The sequence below is a fragment of the Bicyclus anynana genome, chromosome 17, assembly GCF_947172395.1.
Source record: "Bicyclus anynana chromosome 17, ilBicAnyn1.1, whole genome shotgun sequence".
NCBI lineage: Eukaryota > Metazoa > Arthropoda > Insecta > Lepidoptera > Nymphalidae > Bicyclus > Bicyclus anynana.
Genome location: NC_069099.1, coordinates 6,148,716 through 6,176,046, shown reverse-complemented (window position 1 = coordinate 6,176,046; position 27,331 = coordinate 6,148,716). Strand labels below are relative to the sequence as shown.

Sequence of the window (27,331 nt, the reverse complement as noted above, 5' to 3'; positions counted from 1 at the left end):
AAAACATTATTTCGGTTATGCACTAATAAAACAAACTTTCTAAGACAAAACAACGAAATGAATACTTACTCATCTTTGTAATAGTCTGAGAACAACCCAGCGACCAAAAACTTCTTTCTTAGACGAGGATTCTTCTTGGACACGACGGGCTTGTCTCGACCGTCGACGCCGTTGACTGGGCTTTCATCTCGAGAAGACGCAACACGTTTCTTGCAAATTATATTCTTTGAAAGAACATCGATGCTTTTCTCGAAATCTATTTCCTTTTCATGGAGAGGCAACGGATCGTTTTCGTCATGATCTTGCAGGTCGATGGACGGCTCGCGCGATTTACAAGTGATTCGTCGACTGATGACTGTGTCTAATGAACTTTCGCGTGAACTGGAATGGATCTCATTTACTTTCTTAGCTTGACACGATCTAGACTTTCTTCTCGTCATAATACACTGTGATTTGGTAGATTTATCCGATGTTTCTGGAACTGGCTTCTTGTTATCAACCTTTTTAGTTTTGACTTTGACATCATCAACTGTGTTATCTGAACTTCTTGTAAATCTTCTGTCGCTTGGATATAAGATAGCCAAACTAGACTTTGGTCTCAAGCCCTCTTTAGTTTTTTCAACGACTTTGCGCTTCGAGAATATTTCCTCTATTTCATGAGATGGTGACATGGCCCGTGTCTTACGTTTGAGTCTTTCTAAGTTATCCAATCGAGTATGCTTATCAGCCTTCAAATTTAATAAACTTAGAGGAATACTGTCTTCAGGATCATTGCTTAGAGAACTCGTTAAAGAGGGGATGCTATCTGTTTCGCTTAGAACCTCCCATTTGTTTATGTGATTCTTAATTTCTTTATCGTTTTTGTTCTGTTTTAGTTGTAAAGATGGAGCTCTTAATATAGAGGACCCTCCAATTTTTTTCTCGTTTACACTCTTTTCAATTATGGTAGATTTTGAATTTGTCGGTAATTCTTTTCCTTGTAGTTTTTCTAGAGCTACAACAGTTAATCTGCCTTGTTTCGGTAATTTCGGTACATCATCTTTATTCAATACAACTTTCAATTCTGGTTTTCTATTTGTGGTCCGTTCTAAGAAACTACTCATAGCTTCACCGTCTTTCGGCACTCTTTCAAATGCAGAATGATCAGTATCTTCAGAGGTGAAATGGCTGTCTGAGGTAAGATTAAGGCTAGGTTCCAGTTTCTTTTTCTTTTTCTTAATACTAGGAAACCCTGTTCTGTTAATTGCTTTACGTCTTCTGGTACGTTTTCTAGACAATTCTGTAGTTTTGTTATCTGTTGTGTTATCTTTCGTTCGAGCTGGTACAACCGCCTTTTTACTTGGATCGGAAGAAAGTAATTTTTCTGTTGTAAGTTTAGGTAGCATTACTTTCGTAGGAAGAACTAATTTACTTTCGCGTATTAAATTATTTGTGATTTTCTTCTTTTTCTTATCATTCGAATCTTCGGCTTCATTAGCAAGAGTTCTTTTTGTTTGGCGTAAATTATGACCACCTGTTGTCTCTTGTATTTTATCAGATAAAACTGACGCTATAGACTCTCCTCTTTTCGGCCTAATAACAGGTTCAGGAGTTTCCGAAATCAATGCCAATGGAATATCAGATTCAGTATCAATCGATGCTAACAGGGAAGTTGAATTCGAGCTATCGTTCCCTTTAACTTTATTTTTAGTTTTAATACAGTCGCTAATACCATTAGCAACGCAAATAGATGACTTAGGTATTTGATCTTCTAAGTCAATGGAAGACTCAAAAATGCCCGTCGGTTTATCAACATTGACAATTATTGATCTTTCTATAACAAGTTCCAACACTTTTGTCTTTTTACTTTCTAATACTTTACCTTTAGATACAGGAGATTTAATAACACTTGCTCTGGTGTTCATTTGTGGAGATTCTTTGGCTTTAGACTTTTCGTCAGATAATTTGTTTACACTTTCAGAGTTATTTTTTTCTTTTTCCAGAATTCGAGATTCAATAGATTTTCGTATATTATTGTTCAAAAGTGTATCAAGAACTTTAGTTGCCGCACTTGGGTTAATCTTAGATACTAAATTGCTGGTAAGACCCTCAAGTCTATTCTTTTTCCTAGTCATAATTTCAGATTTTTGGGCAGGCGGAATAGAACTTTTATACAAAGATCGGGCAGACATACTTTTGAGAGGATCAATATTGGTATTGCTAACATTAGTTTGAGCAGTGGATACAACAACACAGGTTTTATCAGTTTCTTTAGCTTCTTCTTTTGTTGTATTTTGATTTATATCCTTAGCGTTATTGCTACCAGATTTATCTTCAGACAACTTTTTCGACAACGATTGTACTACCTGATCTAGACTAGATGTAACCTTTTCAACTTCTAACCTATGACGTTTTTTAGGTGTTGCTATTGGGGCTGGGTTACGAACTGGTGACAATTTTACTTCAGATCTTGGTGACGATATCCGTTGAGTTTCAGACTTAGATAATTCTATTTTTGTTTCGGATTCTTTAGATTTTGGTAAACTTTTTTCAAGATCATGAACCATTTTATGAACAGCTTTAAGCTTTTCTGATGTTTCATAAATTTTCTTTGATAGTTCTGATTGTTCTGGTGTAGGCTTTTTTATAGACAAATCGTCGTCAATCATACTTTCCGAAACCGGAGAGATTATACTATCCTCATTGTCTTTGTCGGTTGATGTTTCGGCCGTGTTTGAGTTAGCCTTAATTGATTTTGGCGAATCATTGTTGAGGTTTTTAGTGTCTTGAACAGTACAAACATTTTTTGAATCTTTTTTAGTTTTTTCTGACGAATTTTTTGGTTTTGAAGAATCGTTACTGCTATTATTATGCATTTCCCCCATACAATCTGTTTCAGTACATAAAAACTTTTCAGGGCTAACAGTTTTTGAATTGTCATCAAATTCTGCTGTGACTAAACTAAGACTTAATGCATTGCTTGTAGACGAATTTATATGATAATGTCGTTTTTTCAATGGCAATTTGTGTTCATTAGTATCTTTACCACCTTTGTTTTGAGATTCGGTTAACTGTTTCTTGTGTCTACGTTTAGAAGTCAGTGTAGCAATCTCTTGATTATCTGATGTTTTTCTTTTCTTCGATGCTCTTTTAATTACCTTAGCGGGTGGAGGTGCTTCGACTGGTGGCTTTTCTTTTTCTACAGCTTTCTGAAGAATAGTTTGCGTGTTCACAATAAACTTAGGTGCAATTTGGCACAGTTTAATAAAGTTTGATATAAGACTATCCATATCTTGTGTGAATTTTTGATCGACGGAATCGACAGAATTTCGAGTAGTATATGATTCTCGACATTTTGAAACAGATCTTGATCGGTGTCGTCTTTTACTTCTATGCCTATGATGTTTGTTTTCCGTTTTAACTGTGACGCGAGACGGTCTTTCTGCAGGTTTTAAGTTAATTTTCGGTGGTGCTAAGACAACTGTTCTTCTATGCTTTTTAATATGATATGTGGGCTTTATGTTTGGCTTCTTAAAATTTAAAAATACATTTCTCAATAAAGATTTATTCGGTATATATGAGTTTTTAGCTTTTTCGAATATACTGGCTAGTGGTTTAGAGGAATTTTCTTTCTTCCCCGTCGGCGAATCCTTCTTTACTTGTTTACGATTCTTAGGAGAAAGAGTCCTTGGATACTGTCTCGGATTCTCAGAATTATCCTTTTTCGAATTTGATTGTTTCGTCGTAGCCGAAATCGGTGAAACTCCGAACTTATGTGAAAAGACGGGTTTAAGTGATGGTAAAGAATTACCTACACAAGTATTTTTTGCAGGCGATTTCAATAGGGTGTTATTATTGTTGTGACTTACTTTGAATATATTATATGTCGTAACAGGCCTCTGTAAGCCACTAAATACTGGCCCAGGAGCAAACGGATCAGAAGCATTTAATCTCAATACATGTTTTTGATTAGACTTACTAAAGCTGTAGTTATATTTTGATGGTAATGGATATTTTGTGCAAACACTCACATACTTTGGACTAGCGTTAGGTTTTCGTAAATACGTTTCACATTCAGAATCACTTGAACTATGTCCTAAAGTGAGACTACTGAATGTTTTATTCGACAAAAGAAGAACTTCTTGATCAGAAACAAAGTGTTTTTGATTTTTATAATAAGATCTATTTCTCACTGATCTAGTTTTCTTAAGCTTTCTCATTCGTCTTCGCATACTTCTAACACTGTAGTCTGTTTTATAACCAGACTTATCACTCTTGTAGCCAGACTTATGATCGCTTTTATAACCTGACCGATAACAATCGCTTTTATAACCTGATCGACAGCCATAATCGCTCTTGTAGCCAGACTCTATAAGTCTACTGCAACTTTTGTATGGTTTGAACTCATAATCACTCTTGTAGCCTGACAGAATGTCTTTATACTTGGGATTTAAATCAATTTGTTTCCACGTTGGATCCAGAGGATCGTCAGCAGCTGCTTCATTTTCACTTTGATGATCTCTCCAAGAATTATTTATTGGTTTATTATTCTTGTTGTTCTTGGGTAAGGTTGCTAATTTACTATTAACTTCTTTTCTTTTTGCATAAACCCCAGATAGTACTGATCTGTTATTAGACGGTAATGAGTCGTCGTCACTATCCGCTGAATCATATTGATTTTTATCTCTTAAAGTTTTAGTTGTTTTAGTACTTTTTGCTTTACTTTGTGGTTTTCGTCCCACTTTTTTTCTCGGCGGATACAGTACTCTATCAGTAGCATATAACATTCTGTCCAAAGCAGCTATATCCAATTTATGATCATTTTTTTTGGACTTTTCTGATTTATTTTGCTCTTGTTTAAGTGGAACTGGCGAAGGCGCTTCCGTTTTAATTTGTTTTAATTCATTTTCCATTCGTTTTTTTGAAAAGTCGCAATCACTAGAATCTGATCTGTTGTGGGCCCTACTTCGAGTTTTGGATTTAGACCTCGCACGTTGCCTGTCAACAGTCGTGTTTTCTTTTTGAATAGATTTTCTGCTGTGTCTACTATGACTTTCATCTAAATCATGTCGTCTTAACGGTGAATGCGTAGGCGAATTATGGTTTGATAAAATACCCGAGTCTGGCGAAACATTAGGCGGGTCATTATTATTATGAAAATCATTGATTACATTACCTCTAGACTTTGCTTCTTTCTGAGATTCACTACTTTTAGTTTCATACTCTTCCATTTTTCTTACTTTACGAGGTCGCCCACGTTTTCTTCTAGATTCAACAATGACATTCTTAACATCTTCTTGAGATTCAACAGAATTCGTACTAATCGTATCTAGTTTTTGAGAATCTAATTGACTTAGGGTACCAGCATCCGCATTTACTACAGTTATGGGTGAACTTTTCAAGAAGTCACTGGCACTGCCGAGTTCTGAGCCACCAGACGTTATATCCAAGTTCATAAAATCATTATTGTCCACACAATCTTCTAGGCTTAGTGGGTTTGTTATTGATAAACCAACAGATTCAGACACAGACGTAATTTCTTCAAGATCTTTATTTATTTGAGTGAGCTCTTCAGTCTGCTGTGGACTTAAATGTTGGGTGTTATTTAAAAAAGTTGGTACAATTGGTGGGATATCTGCGAGATTATTTATTTGATCCAGAACACAGTCGTTAATCGTGCCCACTCCACTTAATGGATTTGTATTGAGTGCAGATGTTAAAGACGATGCAGCTGCTGAATTAATAGATGATAGAGGTGCAGTACTACTTAGAAGCTGAGTTTTCGCCACGAACTGCTGTAGTAGGCTAGAGGCGTAGTGTGAAGCATTTTGATGAACGGTATCAGAGTTAGAACACTCATTCTCAGACCCCGAAGAGTCGGCTGTTGCTCTTTGTATCGCAGCTGATACTAGCTGCGGTGGAAGTTCCATTTCACTACTCGATCCATCACCTGAAAATGCCCAATAACCATTTATCGATACTTGAATATTTAAGGTATTTGTATGAACAAAGGTTTAAATTTAACTTACCGTTATCAACTATTGACTTGTCGTCGCTCTCCGGCGAAGCGTTGTGAACGGGGAAGGTTGGGAAATTGGGCTGTTGCGCCGGCGCGCACGATGTTTGTTCTGGAAATAGTTCCGCAAGGTCCGCGTCGTCGATGACCTGTGGAATTTATTTCGGGTTAGACTATCGCGTCATGACACAGTTTCTATATGGTTTTATTTACCAAGTAATTTCAGGAAAGAATAGCCACATCCTGCTGGCTCATTCACTAACTTTTACTTATGTTAGCCACCTAATAATATTAACATAAAATCAATAACAACCGCATTTTTCCTATTACGTAAAGCCCATGTTAACTATAATCACATTGACAACCGGACAATATTCATTACCCATGTCTATTATATCCACGAAGAGTTGTGAGAAGCTAATATGACATTTGTCTATAATTGAAATTTTGACCAGTTATGGAGAAATTTATCTGTAAAGATAATTTACAGGTAATTTCCGTTAAATAAATAGTGAATACGAAAACACGTGACAGACGAAATACTAACAAGAGCTTGTTGGTAAATTTGTAACTACAATTCTACTGAAATTTTTTAAAGTTAGTGAATTGGCCGACTGGTCATATGGTTTTTTCTAGAAAAAAAAAATGTATTAAGAGTTTTTAAAAAACAAGTAACCTGTAGTTGGCAAGCGGCAGCAAGAGCGGCACTGGAGTCATCTGCGGGATGAGCGGAGCCGCCAGCGGCGTCCGCGGTGTCCGAGTCCGACGAAGAGGAGGAAGAAGATGATGATGAAGAAGACGATGATGACGTCGACGACGATGTGCTACCGCAGGCGCCTTCTTCTGTCACCGAAGACGTAAACTGTTGACAAAAAATCTCGATTTAATTTTTGCACGCTTTTGAACGCTTTTTTAACGCCCGTAAAAAAACTTTCGTGCAAATGAGGGATTATTAACTTACAATCTAAATGTAAAGTGTCTTTGAAATAACAAGGGACAATATATCCATGGGATATTTATATAGTTGGCGTGTATGTGTACCCAAATATGTATCCTACCTAATTTCACATTTCCAACAAAATTTAAGAGTAAAAATCAACATTACCACAATAAAATTAAATACGGACTTTACTAGTAAAATATTGCTATCGTCAATATCTACGATTAATTATATTGAAAGTTACTAATCCTGTCATTATCCAATGAAATGATTAAGCAACAAGGAAAAGAGACCTCATTCGCCGAGAAATCAACTTAATCTAAAACAGTTACAGAATCTAACGACAATAATCACATTGAGCGAGAGGTGCCATTAAGCCGAGATTGATTTAGCGTAACCAGTACGGACAGCAGTTTCGCAAGGCACCGGCTTGCAATACTACTCCTTAAGGCCGAGCCGATATGTTGGCAAACAGGGCCGAGAGCTAATTTTCCTAAAGTAGCAGTGGCGTGCACTTCGTAGATGCAAAAATGCCTATCCTGAAGCCTCAATAAAAGAAGAGAGAGTCCGCTTGGGAGAAGGAATTTTCCATTTTGCACAATTTGTAGGCATAGTGCATACCTTGTACAAGCAAGCCACTGGTAGGTAGTAGGTGACCTACAGGTTAATCGTGGCCTTTCGTACTAACCAGCAGTTATTTGCAGTATTACAATATCTGATAAATTAGAAGATGAAATCTATAAATCAATCAATCAATCAATCATCATCAATCCTCGTAGTTTCAAAAATTATTAATGCCTTTTCATAGTGATTTTCAAAAAGTTTTCTTGTCTAAAAAGTTTCGAGAAAATTGGGCAAAATTAATAAGAAAGTGAAAACTGAGTCTGTACATTTAATATAAAATTATTTATTATCAAACATTGAGAAGGTGCAATAAATGAAGAGTAAAAGAACACAAAACCAATATCCAATTTTTGTTCTCTCATTAGAATAATAGGATAAAAATTGGATATTGTTTGTGTTCTTATATTAATTATCCAATTTTATCATTAATTATTATGATGATGATGATTATTATTATTCCGTACATCTGCAAAGCATTGGAAACATTGTTTTATTAATACGGGACATATAGAGAAAAAACAGTTAAAACGAAAAAGATTCGCAGGCCAAGTCCCGAGCGTCCGCTACTGATGAACATTGTTATTTTACAAAGGTATTAGCAAGTCTCTAAGTCATAATGCAATAAATGCACGTACAAGAAACTATTTCGATTTTTATTATTAATCCGCAAGGCATCATTAACATTGTTTTATTAATACCTACCTAGACATATAGAGAAAAAACAGTTACACCGAAAGAAAAAAAAAACAACATGTTCGCGAGTCAAGTCGCGAGCTTCCGCTAGTGTACAATATTACAGTGGTAGTTTACAAACGTGTTAGCAGTTTAGCACCTCCTTTCCAAGTCGTTGAAGAGTGAATGTACAACTCACGACTTTCGATAGGCACAATGAGCGCAATAGATTTTACAACACGCTTCTATTACGAGTAGGTACTTCAATGCACTAAGGATCAGCGCTAACCTGACGAGACGTGGTGATTTGGCGTTTTTTTTTTTCGAAGGTATACGCTGGCCCTTAACTGCATAACGCCTAGTAGTCATAATACAGTCTATGGTAGGACGTGCTAGTTTAGAAGATGCCTATTCACTTTAGAGTGGAAGATAATACGTTAGTGGTACGGAAAACCGAAGCTAGTTAATATGATGAATGAAAAACCAATCACAACGCATATCTACCACGCATCCTAAGAAAAAGTACGAATTTCAACGTTAAAAGACGTAAGAAAGAAAAGTTTTGTATGGCATTTACAAGGATTTTTACATTATGATGACAACATTCTTTTCACTACTTCAGAACTACGTCAAACATTAATGTTGATACAACAGGGTCTAATCAATAAGGCGGAATGAAAAGATTTTATATTTATTCGGACATTTATATGGCTTTGATATCGTCATAATAGCAGCGTCAGCTGTGGTAAGTACAAAAGAGCATCACAAGTCAGTTTTACGCGTAGGTTTGTGTGTGTTTCATAGATTATTTTCCGAGAGTTGTGTTCAGCAGCTATTTGACGTCATACCACCTTCCCCTTTCTACCATCGCACCGCAAGACATCGGGAGGGTTTTTTCCATGTTGTTGATATTCCCTAGGACTGGCACAAAACGCTTTGCGTCTACTTTTCTCATACGCATGGCTAGGGTTTGGAATACCCTTACCAAGTCTAGGTTTCCTGACTTTTATAGCTTGGTTGTACACACTCTAGGTAAACGTGTCCCATCTTAGATTATAAAACTTACCATGAAGTGAGGTCATGGTCAAAAGCCTATCTTGCATAAAAAAGCCGGTATTCTTACATTCGCATTGACACGTACTGGTAATCAAAGGGAAGGTGGTAGGAACACCTTCCTCTTTCTACCATCGCACCGCAAGACATCGGGTGGGTTTTTCATCCCTATGTTGTTAATTTTCCCATATAACTCGTACAAAACGCTTCTTTTTTCATACGCTAGCCGTGCGTATTTTGGTTTTCTCATACGTAGTCGTACCAGAATCCCAATGTGTTGTGTTCGTGAGTTCGTGACTTTTATAACTTATAGATATAAAACAAGAGTGAACAGGTACCCCATACGCAAACGTGTCTTATCGAAGACTATATCTACACTTACCATCAAGTGAGATCATGGTCAAACACGAACCTATCTTGCATAAAAAAGGTGTTATTCGAACATTAGCGTTGACACACGTATACCGCTAATCAATAGGCGGAAGGGCAAGCAGCCCTCGCAGTGCAAGGGGTTGAAGTGTCGTGTGGCCGGCGACCTTATCACGGCTCGCATATCAAACGTCGGGAACTACCCCGCATTACTAAAAGCTAAAAGGGGTTGTTTTTTTTTTACTTGAATAAAAAAAAAGCAGGTAAATTTTAATCAACATTTCATTGCTAACAACAAACACTTTCCACGCAGACTAATAACGAATGGGAAAACCTTGAATCACTTAAGATCGTATTCACGAAACAAACCACATAATTGACTAATAGACTGAAGTGTTGGACGTAACTTGAACATTGTCTTAATTTGTATTTTTTATAGTGTGCAGATTCTACCGTAAAAGATGGTTACAACAATTTTCCAGGCAAGCGAGGCTTATATCCAAATGTCATCAAACGATAATTTGAAAAATCAGAATGTAATCATGATGAGCTTTATGCAAGGCTATTTTTTCTTTAAAAAATAAATACCATATTGTATTTCACATTTGTCTACAACTTTTTTTTTCTGAAAAGATATTTTAAACATAAAGTACACTCTTGTACTCAATTCTAGTAGTGAAGGTACCGCCACGACTTGGCGTTCTCCTCTCGGTCATATTTAAGTGGATCGGGTAGGTTAAGGCTTTACCTGTGTCTAGCTTAAATCCTGGAAGGTCTATCAGAGCCTGCCTATTTGTTTTACTAGGAGTATCTATATGTCACCAGTGGACATTATAGTCGTTCTGTTTCTCTTTCATTACACAAAAGTATTTCTTACAAAGAATGCGTCATAACAACTTACACAGACTGAATTGTAACACTTTTTGCACGCGACACATCAAGACTAGACCGACAAAAACTTGATGAAAAATCAAATTGCAATATTTTCAAGATATCGCATAAACAATAGATGATACACGCTGTATCAGATTACACTAATGCGCGGTAGCACATTTAGAACGGATGAATCATGAAAGCGATATCTCATGGGCGTCTAATGTAATGCGATGCTTTGCGGTGAGGCCTGTCTAAAATGTGCACGAGCTTTATCAGTGCAATGCAATGGCTCTTATTAAATACTAAACCAGTTTATATTCTAGCGTATATAGCATACTAGCAAGTGCCTGCGACTTCGTCTACGTAGGACTAAGTCAGTTTGTATTTTAGCCTTCATTGAATACTAGCGGCCGCTTGTGGCTTTATCTGCGTGTAGCTCTTTTAGATCTTTTAAAGGGAAACCATACCGTCATACGAGTACATGATTTAGCCAAGACCCAGCGCACGCAACGAAAACTCTCTAGGAATATTTCTTCCCGTTTTTGCCAAATTTGTGCATTGATACTCCGCTCTTATTAATGGTCGTAGCTTTAAGTAATATGAAGCTTATACCTTCCTTGATATATACCTACACTATTCAACACGAAAATAATAATTTACGTTATTTAAGTAAAATTGAAATTTCCCGGAAAAGGATTTATTAGAAGGGGAAAAAAACTACAATCATACCTATAATCAAAGTATTACGTAACTAAAGCCAACGAAGATTTGCTGTGACCATCCCTTGCTGAATCTAAAAAATACTCAAGTCGAAATAGGCAACAATTTTTCAATATCAACCAAAAGAGGTCACAATCTTTGAAAAAAAAAAAAAAGAAACAAAACAAAAACAAACGAAACATTTCAGCCCGGACATAGATCACGCGATCACAACACAGACAAATATGAAATGCATGAAACTCATTTGAATCGACAATAGAGTAACGGTGCCGTACCTAACAGACGGCGCCGACACGAATATCACATTAACGACCTCGTGATCCGCGGAGATTTATATCTGACAGCAAGTCAAACATTGAGTCTGTCGAATAGCATTGAAATGCTCGCTTGTGAAAACGGCTTTCTTCGGGCAAATCCCGTATCGTAATAGTCGTTCGGTTACAATCCGCTTTCGAAGGACCAAAATTATTTAAATGACGCTATGGACACTTTGCTTATCGATGTCATTTAAACTTTAGTTACTAGTCGTATATTTATGTCAAAGCGTCCGAGTAAGTCCAATGGTACAATAGTATCGCTATTACGAATGTATATTACGATCAAATACTTTGTATACCATTTTGTTCGTGACGGAAGAATAAATGTGACTGTTATGTTATTTTTAGTAGGGTATAATTAATGTCATGCAACTAATAATGTTCCACCAATGTCCAAATGCTTCCAAGTTATGTTTAGCATCATAACATAACCATTATAAATCGTGTCTAGTTTTCATATTCTGTTTACAAAATTATAGTTACCGTTTCCTTGAGAATACGGGGATAAAATATAGCCTATGACAGTCACAAATGACGTGGCTACAGTGGTAAAAGAATTTTCAAAATCGGTTCTGTAGACAAAGCTAATTACCCCCTACAATACCACAAACCTCTTTAATTAAATTATTATACCATTGGTATAGAAGATACTACTTATTAGTGGTTTTAGTAGTATTATGTATACTAATAATATTATAAAAAGGAAAGATTTGATGGTTTGTTTGTTTGCATTGGACAGGCTCCGAAACTGCTGTACCGATTTGAAAAAATCTTTCACTGTTGGAAAGCTACACTATCCCCGAGTGCTATAAGCTATATTTTATCCCCGTATTTCCACGGGAACGGGAACTACACGGGTGAAACCTCGTGGCGTGTGCTAGTTTTTTATATAAAATACGAAAAGCCTCTTTGAATTGTACAAAGTACCTGTTGGTGAAATGTTTTCATGTGCCTATAGCGAACAATAATAATTGATTTAATTGTTCCCGAAAGTTAGTTGAAACGTACTCAATTACTAATCATAATAAAAGAAAATGGTAATAGCAAAAGACGGAATCTAGATAAAAAAAAACGATAACACTAATAAATTACGTATAATATTGTTACCAAAAAAATAATTTAATGCCCATTACAAATATTAATCTAAGTCGTTGATCAAGCTCCAAAAACAGGCGCCTCTAGGTGTAAACAACTTTTTATGTTTCAACTATAACGTAGGTAATAGCAATTCATGGCCATTCAACTCTTCATTTGAACGTTTCGGCCGGTCTATTGACTCTTAGAAAATAGCTCAACATAATAGTTTAAATAAGACACGTGTGGCTACTATATTATATTATTACTAGCTGACGCCGCGCGGTTTCACCCGCGTGGTTCCCGTTCCCGTAGGAATACGTGGATAATATATAGCCTATAGCCTTCCTCGATAAATGGGCTATCTAACACCGAAAGAATTTTTCAAATCGGACCAGTCAAATCCTGAGATTAGCGCTTTCAATCAAACAAACAAACTCTTCAGCTTTATAATATTAGTATAGATTATCATTTCATATATTACGCTCAAAGAACGAAAACGCTCAGTGAGCGGAAAAATAGCTCACAACGCGTTGTGGTCACATAAAAACATCCACATCGCGAAATTCGTGTTATGGCTGTACTAAAACGCGCACGACGCCGTATGGCAATCACAGAAAAACCAAATAGCGAAATTCGTGTCGTGGCTGACATGCTATTCGATCTCAACGCGTGCGCGTTTTTATTAGAGCTTTAACACGAATTTCGCCATTTGGATGTTTTACTGAGACCACAACGCGTTTTCGATCATTGAACGTAACACATATAAAAAAAGTCGCTTCCGATGTATGTTCACTTGGATTTTTTTAAACTATTCAACGGATTTAATGAAGTTTTCAACAATAGTGTGATACAAGAGAAAGGTTCGTATGTATAAAAAGTACAAACATTATATAGTACAGAAAATATATCATATATTTAAAAAGCGGAAGCACAGCGGATGCCGATTCGTACATTTCGTCCCGGTTGATATGGCACGGGGTGTGACATATAATCCCTCCGAATCCAAGGCAGATGTCATATCCATTGGGCTCACAGCACTCCATATAAACCTATACTCGTGACAAAACTAAAACTAGGAAGGCTATTGCACGGGTCAACGAACTGTACCGAAAATCGAGAACAATACTTACTGTAATAATACGGTAATGGGGCACTTCAAATAATCGTGTATCGAGAATGATCTCAAATGATATTGTGTTGAACGGAAACTGTAGAAGAGCTTGGGTATTGTTGCAGATTACGCATAGTATAATCATATTTTTCTTTCTTTGTAATGTCCTCAGTGAACTGCACACGGTTTTTGACTAGAGTAAGCAGTATACACTGGTTTTGGGAATCAACGGAACTACTACGGATTTTAATTAAGAAGATGAATTACATTTTTAAATTTTAAGTCGGTTAATGTAATTGTTAATCTTATGTCTTATTGTTATTTATACATTCCACTCTTTCTACACAAATTCGTCCACTCTTCTTCTAAGTGATTGCTTGCAGCATTAAGGCCACCTATTCACGTATGAATTTGTAGGTACTGTATAAGGTATCTCGTATATTATTGACATACATTTGTTACAATATACAATATAGTAATGTTATGCTTATTTGTAATAAAATGTTTGTTCTCTCATAATAATATATTACTCGTACATTGTTTTACGTTCTAGCTATTAACGAAGGCTCTACTAGACAGCTATCACATTAGAGTACAATTATTATCAGTAAATAATTCTGGCATACTGCCTCAAAGTGTACATTTGCAGCAATAAGGCCGACTTTTCAAAATTAAATGTTTGCTATTGTATTTTTCTGTTAATATATTTATGTTATGTTGTATGAACAAGAGTATTGACTTTCAGTTTTCTTTTTTTCTCCTAGGTTGTTCCACGTTAGGTTAGGTATTATAATGTTGTGGCTATTAACCTAGACAGCTCTAACAAGAGAAAAATAACAAATTATTATTATAGTGTTATTTATACAAAGGCCCCCAATACTAGGCTTTTGGGATCATTGCCAACTTCACCTGTCCCTGATCCACCTGCTGATATAACACGTTGGCTCATGCAATCGCTGGTACCCTTCACGAGACTACGAAATTAAGATGGCAATCTGTGGAGGATTATCGATTTACATTAACTGTTAATCCGCAAAATAACCAGGTATGCCATCATGCGTTTACGAGTAACTCTACAAAAAACCTCACCTTTTAAACTTTTTTCTTTTATATTTTTTACTAGCTGACACCGCGCGGTTTCACCCGCGTGGCTCCCATTCCAGAAGGAATATGGGAATAATATACAGCCTATAGACTTTCTCGATAAATGGCCTATCTAACACTGAAAGATTTTTTCAAATTGGACCAGTAGTTCCTGAGTTTAGAGCGTTCAATCAAACAAAGAAACTCTTCAGCTTTATAATATTAGTATGGATTATAGATGATTTTGTACTTAAACACCATGTTCTTTAGTATAATTTAATTAGTTTATATGATTTTTGTAACGCAAGTTTCCGTTTTCAGTCAGTTTTTAAGCGACTTCATAAAAAAGAGGTGGTTCTCAATTCGTCGCGGTGGATTTACGTTTCCTCTTAATTCCGATTTGAGGCACTGAACACTGCTTATTAAAACTTAAATTTTGAACTCCTTAAAATGAAAATAAATCATGAAAATAAATCGTAAAGTATTTTTCAACCTACTACTTGGGGTAGCAGGGTGAAAAATACCTAATTTTTAAATCACGATCATAGTATAAAAGAAATTTAGTTACATGGCAGAGCTACGTTCACCGGGTTCGGTAGTACATACATAATACAGCGTTATTAAATATAACAATAGGCTTCGCATTTAAAGAAATATAGTTTAAATAAGCATTCGAATTAATGCAGTACATTATAAACAAGTCAGACGAGAAAATAGAATTATGCACGATGGTTAACGATCGAGGAAGGCCGTGAACTTGACTGCGACAGACAATCGAGCGCGCGGAGATCAAATAGCGCGGAAGGGCGAGAGAAAGGCCGATCAGCGATATTTGTGCGCCCGCGCCGCCACAAGCCACAGGCTAAATAAAGACAGCCAATTCAACTTTGTTAGTTTAATATTAATGCAAAAGACTTTCATCTGTATTAATTGGTGATAGTGAAGAAGAAATACTTTATTGTACACAAAATATATGTTAACATAAAAAAGAAAACAGTAACAGAATGAAAATACAAGTGAGCATGCAAAGGTGGCCTTATTGCTATAAACAATCTCTTTCTGGCACCCTGCGACAATAGAACCAAAGAAAGGAATTAATGTATTAAAATTAGCTACAGTGCAAAAAAGTCGAAAGTAAAGTCGCAAATTACTTAAAATTAAACCAACGAAAGCTTTCAAATGCGCACCACAGTCAACACAACGAACTCAGACTGGATTTTTTTTGCTTATCACCATCATCATACCGGATACGGACCGCTTGACTTACCGGATAATCGCTTGACGGTACATCCAAATCAACATGCTCGTTACAACGGAACAAAAAAGTCAAGTTGGTTTACGATACGAAATATTCTTCCATAGTAGTGATACTGTATGTAAATATTAGTTAGGCTGTGGTGAGAAAATTTAAAAGCATGCAGTTAGTAGGAACAACACTCCGCAGTACAATGCTAATCATGTTTACGTTACCACAGTAATAATAACTGTGCATGTGACAAACGCATTTTTTCTTAATTCAGTTCTTTTTTTCTATCGAATATTTTTGCCAATATGAAAAGTTTGTTTACAATATGAAATATTCACCGCAGTAGTACTGTATGCTAATATTTGTTAGGCTGTGGCGAGATGTAAAGCGTGGAGTTCGTAGTACAACACTCCCCAGTACAATGCTAATCATATTCACGTTACTACAATGACAATGACTATAGCCCAAACGAATGTGCGTGTGACAAACGCAGGTTTTCTTAATAGCTTTTAGTTCTGCTTAATCTTTTTTCTGTCGGATATTTGTGCCAATATGAATAATACATTAAACACGTGCAGTATTGACGGCGATTTTATCAAAAAGGGTTACTTTACCGCCGTACATGTAACACGTTTCGTACACACGAAATGTGCGAGTAGAATTATATAACTATCCAGCCTGTACATTTTTTCAATCAATCAATCAATCAATCAATTTATTTATTTGCAGATACATGCATTATATATACAGGTGGTCGGTAGACGTAGATGGTAAATGTATCTTGCCAATTTGGCAAGCAAATTATTTATTAAGTATTTAATGATTCAAATGACAATTTCACCATTTAAAATTTACATCTTTACAATAATTTTATAAGTAAACATTTTATGATTATATTACTAAAAATACTTTTTACAATTTACAATTATAAAAAGGTACAGACAGCTGTAACATTATGCATTTGATCTGGCTTTTCACAACCTTCAATAAGAAGGGTTTTATTATTACTACTATTTAAGCCGACAACAACAATGCTGTTTTAGTAGTTTGCCCTCCGAAGTGTCAAGTGTTTCTCTAGGCGACAGTTTTATACTTAACATTAGTCGAGCTGAGTTGGCTTAAGGTTTCAATTAAATGGTTGCGTACTTTAAATAGACCGACCACTCATTTGCATCATTTGCTATTTTCTTCTGCTCCGTCCGATCGTCTTTTTCTAAAGAAATAGCACAGAAGGTTTTCACAAGCAGAAAGGACTTTCTCTGACTTGAGTGCCATTTCTCCTCCATTCTCAGTCCTTTTATCTCCTTCGAGATGATTATTTTGTTGCTGAAATCCTTCGGTTTTCTTCAATAGTTTGCGTCGTTATGATCAAAAGCAAATATATAACGCAATAACGTTTAATAATATTAACATTGGTCGGGCTGAGTGGGCTTCAGGTTTCAATTCAATGGTACTTTAAATAAACCGGCGGCTTTTCTCTATCATTTGCTTGATTCTTCTGCTCCTTTGATCGTCTTTTTTGACTCTCGTTCTCCTCGTTCTCCGACTTGAGTTCCATTCCTCCTTCATTCTTAGTCCTTTTATCTCCTTCCAGATGAATTTGTCTTGATGAAGTCCACAAACACAAACCCTTTGGCTTTCTTCAATTGTTTGCGTCATAATCAAAAGCAAATATAACGCAGCAGTGGCATACTATTCGGAATGTTGTTAGAGAAACAATGTAACAGTTGTTACTAATAGTTGTTTTCCATCGTCATACAACGGATATATCGAATATCCGCAACTATTCCAGTAAATACTGATTTGTTTGGCCCTTGAATGAATCACCGCATCTACTGTTAATTCATTCTCGCTCATACCCATAACCGCAAAAGATCTCGAATTGATATTCCAACAAATGCCCATACTGCGAGGCCGTACAGTCACGTAATTGGTAACGATTATTAAGTGAATTTATATACGTAAAGTTGACAGGTCGTGGCTCGAATTAAATTCAATTCGAGCTAAATCTCAAGAGTGGCATGTTTACGGAGCCAATTTGATAATATAATGGTACGGTCAGATAATTGCCGGCTGCCGGATATCTTCTCTGTATAATTTAGTTGTTCACTTCGCAGTTCACACCCATTCACTGGATTGCTCTCGAACAAAGGACTCGACGGATCAACCGCACACTGCATAAGTAGGAGAGAAAGACTTTTCTGATAATACAAAATTGCTTCTAAAATATACAGTGTGCTCGGGACTATTTCCCATAACTCTGGGGTTATATTCTTTACCGAAAATTAAATATAAAAATGTTAAAGGAACATGTTTTCTAAAATTAATATTTTCGGGGTAAATAATATTTTTTTGTAAATAGATCTTAAAATGTGTCCCATAGACGCATCCTTATAATTACGACGTAGCCAAGTTTTACGTATGTTAAAATGCAAGGATTGATAAAGTCGTGTGTTACATGAATAGTCGGAATTATTTGAATTACTTTGTGTAAAAACATAAAAAGTTTTTATTTTTAGTTAAATAAATATTAGTTATGTAATACGGCTTCTATAAGTGGATTCTTCAACACCTTGAAGTTATGAGAAATAATCCCGAGCATGCTGTATTAAAAAAAAAAAAAGACTCGATTAACTGGATTACAAAATATTCGTCGGAAAACGTTCAGACTTACTCATATATACTGTAAAAAACGTGCACGATAAAGTCACACGGCTCTAGCCATAGTTGTCGAAGTAAATACCTAATGAAGTCATCGCGTTTCACAAAAATTTCGGCTATGCTCCACTTGAGTTTCAGTGGCAACAAGTACAAGATTACTTTATCTTATCGCAATGCACATAATCACCGGTTTACATATACGGATAGCCCGCATCCAAACGAGCATCGCGGTTCGCGCCGTTAATAGACGATTATTTTCAGTTTTAGTTTTTTCTCCTCACTCGCTAGCACCTACGCGTCAATTCAGGGCTTCATCCTTCACTTTCTATAGCTACTTTAAAAGCTTTGTCAAATATTTCCATGTTTTCCATTTCTTTACGAGCTATGTATTTGCTCTAGGTTTCTCAATGAGAACCAAGGTTTACATATACGGATAACCCGCATCCAAACGAGCATCGCGGTTCGCGCTGTTAATAGACGATTATTTTCAGTTTTAGTTTTTTCTCCTCACTCGCTAGCACCTACGCGTCAATTCAGGGCTTCATCCTTTACTTTCTATAGCTAAAAGCTTGGTAAAATATTTCCATGTTTTTCCTTTTCTATTCGGGCTGTGTATTTGCTGTAGGCTCGTTAACGAGACCCGCAACAGCGTGCGTAGCGTAATCGACGGGTTAAAGCAAGTAAAGAAGCCAGAGTCGAGCACAAGGGCTAGGTAAAAGATGGGTATAGAGTCTGTGAGAATTTCTAGGGGGCGTCTCCTGGGAAAGATTCGGTCCTCGAATTACAGTTACTTCAGGGCCAGTGTTTATATGCTCAATGAATGAGACCTATACCTAAAATCTTCGTGATCCGGATTGGAACCAACGCCGGGTGACATAAAACAGATGTTCTGGGATAAGAATTGTATATTTTCTATCTATTAGTTATTTAAGTAATGAACAGCGAAAATGTCAGCATAATAACTGGAACACACAGACTCCTACACGAAAAAAAAATATTTAGAGCTCAGCCTTCCAAGATATAGGTACTGCAATCCTAATTTGTATCATCTGTGACTTGAGAGACCTGCTTAAGGCTTGTCCTAAGTTAGTCGAAACAGAATCAAGCCTGATTAAATTCTTTCTAAAAGAGCAAAGGAATTGAGAACGCACCTAATTGTATTTGCGTACACTTAATCACTAAAATATTTCTTTGCGTAAATTTAATATGTCAAGATTAAATTGGCAGTGTTCAAAATACGCGTGGGAGAACATTATTATAAATGTTAAGAGATTACCGTTTATTTTAAATTTGCAGGATATTGACATTAGAACTAGAAACATAGCAGAAATTAAGTGGTTTTCACAATTGATGAAATGGGTGCTTTTTGATTAACCATAAACCATCCAGGTAGATGGAATATATTACACGTAATGCATTAATCGAACATTTACATATTAACATGTCGAGATAAAAGGTAAGAATACGTTCTCTTCGCAGTAATGCTCAACGTCCGTCAAGCGCGCAAACAAGACAAAAGGTTAAAGTAATAATTGGCAGCCCTGAATGAAGGCGGCTATCCGGTGGCAGTTGATTGTACTCATCAAGGATTTCTGCACTCAAGGACGTTGGTCGCTAGACGATCGCTGTCGAACGCCTCTTATTATTTCTCCACAGACACATCTCGTTTTTGTCTCGACTCATTTATATTCATGATACATATCGCCAGTTAATCCCTATAAATTGTTTTTGTGCGCGGCAAACTTATCGCAACATCTACAACGTATCATTCTTTATCGGAATCATAATTCAAACAACAATTGGGCTCTAGCGATCGTTAAATTGCTAGAGTGCCTGACGCATCGACGTTAACGACAACTATATATAATTACACCTAAACATACTTAGTTACTAAAAAGCACATATTTAGGTTGTTTATTTTGAAAGTTACTCATGGATGAAAATGCATGCATTTTAAGAAATTCATATATCACGTGTCTCAAACGGTGAAAGAAACACATCGTGAGGAAACCTACGTGTGTGAAGTCTGCCAATTGGGCCAGCGTGGTGGAGCCTAACCCCTCCTACCCTGTGATATTCAACAGTGAGCCAAATATAGGTTATGAATATAGATATGAAATCTTATGTTGGCCCGTCGCCTCGCTATATACAAAATACTAAAAAAGTCGATAGGTCACATCCACCCAGCGTCCCACGATGACTTAAATTTTCCATTACTTTACAACAACTAAAAAAAAAAGAACAAATGTAATGACGATTTAAACGCACCATTTAAGGATCTACTCGACTAAGAATAAAGAAAATTTGAAATTGTAACAAGAAAGATTGTGAGATCTTTACCAAATATGGAACTTTAAGGGTTCACAAATAAAACAAACCGTATCGACTTCTCATTTCGTATAAAAATACGCGTGAACATAGACAAAAAAGACGACGTTAAAGTTCCATTGTAAAGTGTTTTAAAGTCGTTTAAGAATAACCAATTAATTGACATTTCCTAGAACGCGTGGAAATAGAGCGTTCGCGCGAAATAATTCAACTACGAATAATGTTTGCCAGAGCAAAATATTGTGCTTTAGTGAATAAAGGAATAATTTTAGATTCAAGGTTGCAGTCCGCGCGACGTTCGACACATGCTTAAAATGAGATATTGATGCGGAATGATTGAGAAAACATTTACTTATTATTGAAATTGAACCACAACCAATAACACCAACTACTTTATCACTTAACGCATCAAATAAGTACTTGAGCACTTCAATATCCAAGCAAACATGTAATTAACAATAATATTACATAAAGGATAAAAAGGTTGGAAATGAAATGCACTGTACGTATATGACAAGTTACTTAAATAATGGTAAATTAACAAAAAAACTGGCTGTGTTTGTTGTGGGGTCTGACCAAGGCGCGTTTTAAACTCGCGTAACTTTAATTTTTTAAAGTTCTCGACTAATTATCACCTGTTGTTGATGTTTCAAAAGTGCTTGTGAACTAAGCCAATGTGAAATAAATGAATGTTGAGTTTGACTTTGACTAACTAAAAATTATCAATACCTACTTTTAAAGATTTGGAGAGGCTGACCAAAAATAGTCAATAAACTTTGGAGTCCCAAGGCGGTGAAATTGCGACCCCACACATAGGTAAACGTAATGCCTATTGAAGGACCAACCATGTCAAGCGGAACATAGGCTAGCGGCAGCGACCATGGTGTTTAGGAGACCTTAACAAGATGCTTATGTTCAGTCCAGCAGTAGACGCCCAGCGGCTGAAAATAATGATGATTACGATGATATATACCTAGTCATAGGTAATCCAACTCCTATAGGACAAGTTTTACACACACCTAAACACCAAATTAGGGACGAAAGACTATAACTAAATTGTAAAATACAACACATAAATAAAAGAAGTGGACGCCCAACGGCTGTCAATAATGATATTCAAAAAGTTTTAGGTTTCATTTCCATCATTGTCATAGGTAATCGTACTCCTATAGGATAAGCTCTACACACTGAAACGCCAAATTAGAGACGAAAGACTTACTAAACAAATTAATAATAATATGCTATAATAAGAGTATAATGCATGCAATATATACAAAGCATAATAAACGAGCGACTATGATTTCCAGCTTAGCCAAGGTTCAGAAATTACGGCCAAGAGAACGTGATTTCTTTCAATTCATTCGGTTTTATTTAAATCGCTTTTTGCACAGACGCGAGCACCAACAAAAACTATGGACTATGTTCATCTACTCGGGTTCACTCACCTCGACGGAGCCGAATGTGCGAACCTCATTGTCTGCCGCGATTTTTTGTGGCATATGGCTAGTTCACGGCGTTTGAGCAGATGGTAAACACTGAACAATTATTATGTTGGCCTTTTAGTTTCGATCCAGATATAAATCTTCGAGACAATTACGTACCGGCAAAATAATACTAAGAGATAAATAGTGGGTCTGGATACGTTGGACCAATGGTCTACACAAGATTGTCTTGAAGACTTGAATAGTCTAACTAACTATACTTTAGAATTTAGATTATACAATTTAGATTTTTTTTTTTCAATTTAGGAACTACTCGTAAATAAGGTCTCAGTGAAGGCAGCGCATATTTGTATCTATGAAGTGCACGCCGCTATGTCGTATCTGCAGACGTTAAAGAAGATGTATGCGGCTAGCTGTTATACCAAGCGCCTCTGTTCAAAATAAAAGTGGCGTATGCTGCAAAAGCTAATTGTTACGAATACTTTTAAATACTTGATTTTTCTCTTAGCCGACAGAATATAATTTGTAAGGATTATAAATACCCATATGGCAAATGTTTCAATTATAGAATTCTACCGGTTTCACGCCTGAAATGTTAAAATTATCGTTAACGTTGGTAAATTAAAAATAGTACATCAAATATATATAGGTATATGTATAGGAAAACAATGAGTATAGTACAGGCGTCTTTCTTTTTGTTCATGCTAATATCCGAAATGTCTATTTCTTTAAAATCAAACTTGAGGAAAAAGTTATAAAAAGTCAAATCCAAGGCTAAAAACAAAGTCGAACCCAAGGCTAAACGTGACGTCACCCTAGGTAGGAAAAATAAGCCGCAGTAGGTTTCCATACTGTTTAACGAACACGCGGCATCTACAAGGAGATACCACATTAGTGCGTTGCATTACGTCGTCGCAGCGGATCAACGCATAGTATAGGTCGCCATTGACGGTCAATTATTCACACGTTTCTGAAAAGCAAACGGTAGTACCCACGCGGCATACTATACAAGTCATGTACGCAGCGACCAACACACGATCAATTATAGTCGTTGGTGCAACAGAAACGTGAGAATAATTGACTGTTTGTGGCTAGCTTATGCCACACCTGTGTTACGATGACGCACGACGTCGCAGTGCAAGAGGACGACGCACGAACCCAGTCAGTCTCAACATATTGATCGAAACAAGTGAAACACTGTCGTAGCAACGAAGCTCCAAACGTGGCTGCGACGACGTAACGCTTTTGATACATAGAGATTAGTTACCTACTTGTAATAGACGTCCGCTAAGAATGGACTTTGCGAGAGAACCGGAGGTCTAAAGGCCGAGCGAAGTCACGGGCGTCCGCTGGTTTAAAATACATGGAAAACGAAGCATCGTAGACGCTGCAACGTCACAACAGAACGCAACGCACCAATGGAGCATCGCTTTAAGTACTCCCGAGTTCGTGGCCGCGACCGTATCATTACAGAAACAATGCAGTCACATTTGACAAGTCATCCGCCGGTTTCAAGGGTGTATGCAAATACACATCACATCAACAAAGAGCATTGCGGACTGGACCGAATAAAAAAAATAAAACAAAAAAAACTCGGACAAGGACAAAAGGACTGCCAGTCAGACCCATCGCGTAAGTCGGCTTGAGGATTCCGCCGCTTTAATTACTTTAATTTACGTTGAAAGACATCGCATTTTTATATCGCTCACGTCTGGTTTGAGTACATTTGTAAGTAATAATTACACAGTTGTTCGAGCAGGAATGTGCCGCGTGTATTATTATTATTAGTGTACTAATGACACACATTGCTTCAGCTTCTGATCTTCCCATTCAATGTGACCGTTATGTATAATCAATTTGTGGTCAAGATGTTTATTAAATGTATGTGTAATGTAAACACGTATTCAAGTATTATCAGATGAAGTTACTGCTAAATTTTTATTTATAACTGTGTCGTAATATTATCCCAGATTATTTCATAGATTCTACAAGTATTAACCGATTCTCTTTTGAAATTTAGTATAATAACTTAGTCACTTATGATTGCTGTTTCTTTGCGAGATTTCATCTTCGCAATTCGTTAATCTATGCGTAGAATAAATAATCAATTATCTTGACTCTTTCATATCTTTACGTAGGTAACACGAATTAACGCATAAATATATCTCAGCTGCTGTTAAAATGACGTCTAGATAGTATCTCTATATCTATACTTATAATAAATCTGTAGAGAGGTCAATTCTGTACATGAAATATATTTCCAAAATAACTATCAGGGGGTGATTAGTGATCGATACTGATGCCAAAAATGCAATCAGTAAAATTTTTGTCTGTCTGTCTGTCTGTCTGTCTGTCTGTATGTTCTTTATAGAAACAAAAACTACTCGATGGATTTTAACGAAACTTGGTCCAATTATTTTTCATACTCCTGGGCAGGTTATAGCATACTTTTCATTACGCTACAATCAATAGGAGCAGAGCAGTGAAGAGAAATGTTGAGAAAACGGGAGAAGTTACTCAATTTTTTAAGTTTCCGTCGCGTGTACAGCCTTAATGGTTAAAGCTACATAGAAATCATGTATGACGGAAATGTTTTCCTTAAAATTATCTATAAAAACACAACAGCATATATGTGTCTATTTTTTATGGTTGACTTACAATAACACGTGTAACTCCCGTTGGCTTAGCAGTTCGGAGCTTTCTAATTACATTTGTCTACTCTTATGTTTATAACACTCATCACTCATCCCTAACTAAAAAAGTTAACATTATTACCTATTCACTAAAAAAAAGAATCATCAAAATCGGTAAAGAAACACCAAAGTTATACACGAAATACGTAGAAGTAAGAAGTACGTTGTGTAACGGTTGCCGCGCTCGACGCGACTCGCGGGGGGGGAATAAATAAAGAAGTGCAGCCTTAATGAGTAGGGTAGGGGTAGGGTAGGGTAGGGGTAGGGTAGGGTAGGGGTAGGGTAGGGTAGGGGTAGGGTAGGGGTAGTGTAGTGTAGGGGTAGGGTAGGGTAGGGTAGGGATAGGGTAGTGGTAGGGTAGGGGTAGTTGAAAGTTTACAACGAATTTCACGCGGACGAAGTCGCGGGCGTCCGCTAGTTATAGAATAGAATCTGGAATGACAAACTAAAAATTAAACCAAGGAGCTGAGGTTTATAAAGCAACTCACAGACAATTTTACCAAAGACATTTTACTTTCCACGGACCACTATGCGACTATGGTTTTTTGAGAGGCTATATTTAAATATTACATAACATGTTTAATTTATTCCAATCGTAAATCAGCAAAACTTTATGTGATCTCACATATTATAATCAAATGCAAATCACCACAAACGTCTTGACATAAAAAGCGTCAATGTGTTTAAAATAATTTGCATAATTTTATAATATGTGCTCATTATTTTGGTTACACGACTAAGTCAGCGTGTTAGTAATACATATTCATCATCATTATCAACCCATAGTCGGCTCACTGCTGAGCTCGAGTCTCCTCTCAGGTTAAGCCAATGGTCCACCACTCTGGCCCAATGCGTATTGGCAGACTTCACACACGTAGAGAATTATGAAAAATCTCTGGTATGCAGGTTTCCTCACGATGTTTTTCCTTCACCGTTTGAAACGCGTGATATTTAATTTCATAAAATGCACACAACTGAAAAGTTGGAGGTGCATGCCCCGGGCCGGATTCGAACCCACACCCACCGGAATCGGAGGCAGAGGTCATATCCACTGGGCTATCACAGCTCATCAAGCATATCATATCAATATCATATCATCATCAATACATAATATATTTTGATATTTATTTATTTAATTTATTATAGCTAATAAAAAACCCATAAATTAACTTTAGATATTAATTTTATCAATCGCAGTATCTTTCAGCAAGGTTCGTGTCGGTTTTTGCTAGTGTCTTTGAAATTAAAATTAATTTAACTCCCAAGACAATATCTTCTAATTTTATTATCGTATACTACGAGTAAAAGATCATATATACAGATAAAAATTAAATGAATTGTATTTTCAAGTTTGCATGAGGAGCAAAAAACTTAAATGGATGATATAAAAAAAGGAGAATGAACTTATCAAAAAAAACATCTAAAAACATTTATAAGATGTTCTTACTTGAAAAAAAATTACATCCCGATATTGCTTGATTGAATCGGTATCGGGTCAAAGTTGCTTAACTAGTGTAACCAATTATTTTGCGCTGCGAATAGACTAAGTAGAAGGTATTTTATTGGTATAGTCTTCTCAAAAGAATGATAAAATTTTGCTTCCGGAACTTCTTCATAGAATCTCCTTTCTGTACAGATAAAAACAGAAGAACCTGACGTCTAAAAAGTGCTTTAATTCAGGGCAAAATAGACAATCATTCTTATCAGTATATTTTCAGCTCCTTGAGTTTTTGTGTAAGTGCTTCTATTTTGAGTAATCTTTAAGTGAAAGTACTATAATATTGTAAGCATATTTTAACTACGAATTTAGTTTTTTATTTCTACCCTGCAGTCTTTCTTGTACGAGTATTTAATAACCACTAGCGTTACGAGGTTATAACAAAATAATGAAAGCATAAACAAACAAGCTCACGAAGTCATCCTGCGGTTTAAAACTTCCAACCGCATGCGTGGGTATGACGTGCAAAGCATATCTGTGCGTCTATAAACCGCAATTTGAACAATAAGGGCTAGTGATCATCTGATGAGGAGCGATACGGCGTCTCTTATGAAAATAGAGTTTTTTTTTTTGTTATTTACCCTAGCCCTTGACTACAATCTCACCTGACGGTAAGTGATGATGCA

General features: G+C 36.4%; 1 protein-coding gene across 4 annotated transcripts in view; it reads right to left on the bottom strand.

Annotated features, from left to right (window-relative positions):
• LOC112052449 (uncharacterized) overlaps nucleotides 1-27,331 on the bottom strand; it is a 98,918-nt gene that overhangs the window by 22,739 nt on the left and 48,848 nt on the right. For all 4 annotated transcript variants that reach the window (XM_024091533.2, XM_052886564.1, XM_052886565.1 and 1 more), the window contains 3 exons: nucleotides 6,672-6,857; nucleotides 6,009-6,144; nucleotides 70-5,929 (listed from right to left, as the gene is read on the bottom strand). In XM_024091533.2, the coding sequence (XP_023947301.2) occupies nucleotides 70-5,929; nucleotides 6,009-6,144; nucleotides 6,672-6,857 (6,182 nt within the window). The remainder of the gene's footprint in view (nucleotides 1-69; nucleotides 5,930-6,008; nucleotides 6,145-6,671; nucleotides 6,858-27,331) is intronic.